Below are 4,468 nucleotides of genomic sequence, written 5' to 3' on the forward strand. Positions count from 1 at the left end.
ATAATGTATAATGAATAATGTATAGTGTATAATGTATAATGTATAATGTATATGTATAATGTATAATGTATAATGTATAATGTATAATGTAAATTGTATAATGTATAATGTATAATTTATAATGTATAATGTATAATGTATAATGTATAATGTATAATGTATAATGTATAATGTATAATGTATAATGTATATTGTTTAATGTTCTGACAAAAGTAGGAGTAAGCCCTAGAATTTCGATGATTTTCCTTTTATTTGTCAGCGAGTGAGCGAATATTACATATCATCTGAGAGACAGGGTATCAACACAAGATGGCGAACTGATCAACGATCTCCAAGCACTGGTTTAGTCATTATAAAAGACTTGACACATTCACTGGGGACGAGCCTGCAGTGAAGACACACCGGCCCAGGGTCGACTCCACTTGAGACTTTCAGAGCGAGTCTTTGAACTTTGATATTGTCCCAGATTTTCATGTGATCAGGGATGACGTAGTTACTGGGATGGCACTCTCGTGTTTCAGAATATATAGCGAAGCAACATCCGCATTGAATGTTAACACCAAGTCAAAATCCTCACACAAGTAAAGGTCCATCCGAGCTGAATTTACTTGGAAAAAGCCCAACCTCTGCATGTAATGTTGTGCGGAATTGGAGAAGTGGCTTGTGGATGTGATGGAAGGATGTGTGGGTGGGTGTGGTGGAGTGGATGATGTAGGAATGATGTGTAGTGGAAGGTGGATGTGAGTTAATGTTTGGATGAGGTTGTGGTGAGGTGATGTGTGGATGTAGTGATGTGTGCAAAATACGGTGGAGTGATGTGTAGATGTAGTGGAGTGATGTGTATTTGTAGTGGAGTGATGAGTAGATGTAGTAGAGTGATGTGTAGATGTAGTGGAGTGATGTGTATTTGTAGTAGAGTGATGTGTATTTGTAGTGGAGTGGTGTGTAGATGTAGTGGAGTGGTGTGGGGATGTAGTGGAGTGGTGTGTGGATGTAGTGTAGTTATGTGCGAAAGTGGTAGGGTGATTGGTGGATGTGGTGGGATAAAGTGTTGGTAAGGTGGGGTGGTGCGGGAATGAGGTAGTGTCATGTGTGGGAGTGGTAGGGTGGTGTGTGGATGCGGTGGTGTGAGATGGTGAGGGACTTTCCGCAAGGCTTGACTATCACACATTTTTCTAGTTTAAAAATGTTATGAGTGATAATGATACGGATAAAAAGACAACTACTAATAAAATACGTCTTCTCAGCTAGTTATTCGGTTTTGCTACTTTCTTCGCAATCAGTAGTAGAGATCCCAGCTTCGTAGATTTTTCTTTGGTTTATATGTTTTTAGATTTTGATTTTTTATGCACGCTTGCTGCTCGCTAGATGGGTGGCATTTAATGAACTGCCCACTTTCTATGCTCGTTGGCGTGTATGAATCGTGGCAGAACAAGTCAATAATGGGCTGATCTTCTTTACTGGTGAAGGTGTTTGCTTTATGCTGCGACGTATTTCGAGTTTGTCGTGGTTCAGATTTACTTCGATATCTGATCGTTTTCTTCTTATTGTCTTTAACATTGAATCTGTTTTCTATCTCGGACTCACTGCTGGTAAAATCGTAGAATAAGTCCTTAAAGGGCTGGTCTTCACTGGTGTAGGTGTTTGCTTTATGCTGCGACGTATTTCGAGTTTGTCGTGGTTCAGATTTACTTTGCTGTCTGACCGTTTTCTCGTTATTTTCTCTAACATTGAATCTGTTCTTTATCTCTGACTCACTGTAATTAGTACTAACGCACAACAAGTCCTCAAAGGGCTGGTCTTCACTGGTGTAGGTGTTTGCTTTATGCTGAGACTTATTTCTAGTTAGAAGTGGTTCAGATTTACTTCGATGTCTGACCCTGTCTTTTTTTTGGTCAGAGCTGATATCATCATGTGATTCATCTACACCATGACAACATTCCACACCTTCATTTTCTAGCCTTGTTATATCATCTTCTACTGAAGTAGAGGCAAAACAGTCAATTGATATGGTCACAGACGACACTGAAAAGAATATTGTGGGTAGAATTTACTTTTTTCCTTATTCTTTTTTTTTTATCTGTAAGGGGAAGTTATACTGAGAACCTGGTTTATGGGTAATGGGGATGGTAAAGTCACTCATCAATCAAGCATCTGGCCACAAAAAACAAGGCATCTGGCCACAATAACAAGGCATCTGGCCACAGGAACAAGGCATCTGGCCATGGACACACGATGTCATACTAACGGGAGCTAGACATCAGTTTAACCAATAACCGATTTAACCGATTTACTCTCGACCAGAGCCGCCCCTCCTGTTATATACCAGTGGGCTACCTCACCGACGTCCAACAGAGTGCAAGGAAGAGGTGTAGCGACCCTTTCTCGTGCCCGGGGACAAACTTTCAGTTAGGCGCACCCCCCCCCCCCCGCCATATATTTTTAAAATATTTATAATGCAAAACTTCAGCCAAAGTGAGCTTTTAATTTTTTCCCCAACCCATTTTGGCGCCCCTAGTGTCGGCGCCCAGGGAATATGTACCCCAAGGTGTCTATTAAAAATCAGCGCCTGTCAACGGACGCTAGCCCACGTTTCCGAGTAGGGCTCCGTACCGTCACCCGACGTTCGAGATAACGCCCGATCACTATGCACCCACGCGTTTCACACCCGATAATTTTAGACCCCACAAACATCTGCTTTACCTTTAGGTTTTTTAAATTTGCAATCTCTCCTTTCAGCCTCCTCCTCTTTCAGACATGCACTAATCATTTCTTTTAATTTCAGGACCTCCCTTTCCAAATCGTTTACAACCTGGCTTATATCCATCAGTGAGTGTTGTGCAGGATGTTGTTCTTTCTTTTGAGATCTGCTTGTTTGTTTGACGGCGCAGTCGTTTGTTGACATTGTTTGTGTTGCTAGTGATATGCTGATGTGTTCATTTTCTTCTAGATCTAGATCGGAGCAGCTCGTACTGCAGTTTACTAGTGTTGGAGGCATGAATTTTACGACATTGGAGGATGAATCGCGTCTTCTAGCCATTTCCTTTTTTTTTTCAATATTGGGTTTTTTCATCGACGAGGTACTTCTTTCTCTCGCCACGATGTTTATGTATAAACGTAACTTCCGTTCAAATGAAACCTTAGGCTAAAAAAACAATTTAGTGCTACAAATATTTTTCCCGAAGTCGCTTGTATACAAATATGTAAGATTGCTTTGGGAATATTTTGGTCATATTATACACTACAACATTCACTCGCCCTAACTACATCCCTAACTGTAACTATTACCGGGGGGGGGGGTTGATAAAGTATTACTGGACGGGGGTAGTTACTCGGTGGGGGATGTCCGGGTGGTAATTGACGGGGGGGGGGGGGATAAAGGCTCTGTTCCCGGGATAGGGGGGTGATAATGTTCTATTGGACGGGGGTAATTACTTGGTGGAGGATGTTCGAGGGGGGGGGGGGGGGTGAAGTAATGTCCTGTTCACGGGGTGGGAGGGGGGAGGCTAAGGTTTACTTTTTTTGGGAGGAGAAGAAGCACTGGCTTTTTGTAACCATTTTTCTTTTACTGATTAAGTCTTGTGATAACAAATATTTAGTTATTAAAGTAGTTTGTAATATAAAAAAATTTTTTGGTGATATAAATTTTAAGTCTTGTCATGTGAAAACAGCTTTTTAATGATTAAAATAGAATGGTGATCAAATGTTATAGGTAATTTGATATGATTATCTAAAGCCGAACTAGTTATTGTGTTTATTTTAACCTCTATTCATTTAAAAATCTTCTCTTGAATTATGCCAACTGTTGCTAACCAAATGTAATTAAAATAGATTTAACCCTCAATCTAAAATAAAAAAAACCACAGGATTCCTTAGAAGCCAAATATCATACATAAAAATGGTAATGATAAAGGCTTTAGATACAAGCTTAGCTGATAAAAAAATGTGTGGAGTACATCTTATAACTGTTATGCTAACAATGCTGGTTGATACATACTTAGCTGCAGATGCTTTAATTGTCAATTTATTTGTATTGTCTGCTTTGTACTTTGTACTCGTACTTGCAATATGTGTTTTAAATTGTTTATAAACATTTTAATAAAACTTCGTAACTTTATGTAACAATAACCCACTTCTAATTTACTTACTATCTTTATGGACAAGTTTAGCCTTTAGTCTAAGGTATGGTTAGGCGGGACTTCGAATCGTTCGCTTTAGCATGTAGGATGTCTCTGAGCCCAGTCAGGTCTTATTAGTACCTTGTTCACATTAGAGAATGAAAAAACAACAATCTTTTCCGATGCTGAGGTCACAGAAACAGGTGAAATTTTATTTACCTGCTCTGTTGAAAGCCATTTAGTTCTTACTTCAGTTTTTTGAATCGTGTAAATAAACAAAGTCTGCAAACATCTAAAAAACTTTAAATAAAAATAATGCATGCAGTGAAGGCTACTTATCCCATAAAACT

At 39.4% G+C, this 4,468-nt stretch overlaps 1 protein-coding gene across 1 annotated transcript; it reads right to left on the reverse strand.

The window, feature by feature from the left end:
- Positions 1-231: 231 nt before the first annotated feature.
- LOC131954434 (uncharacterized) lies at positions 232-3,132 on the reverse strand. The gene is made up of 2 exons (XM_059318104.1): positions 2,704-3,132; positions 232-2,025 (listed from the first exon to the last, which is right to left on the reverse strand). Exons 1-2 carry the CDS (start codon positions 3,071-3,073, stop codon positions 1,280-1,282), a joined length of 1,116 nt encoding a protein of 371 aa, XP_059174087.1. The 5' UTR covers positions 3,074-3,132; the 3' UTR covers positions 232-1,279.
- Between the last annotated feature and the right edge of the window lie 1,336 nt (positions 3,133-4,468).

Source organism: Physella acuta, unplaced genomic scaffold (genome assembly GCF_028476545.2).
Source record: "Physella acuta isolate Inbredline_101_S28 unplaced genomic scaffold, ASM2847654v3 ptg000998l, whole genome shotgun sequence".
NCBI classification, from domain to species: Eukaryota; Metazoa; Mollusca; class Gastropoda; family Physidae; genus Physella; species Physella acuta.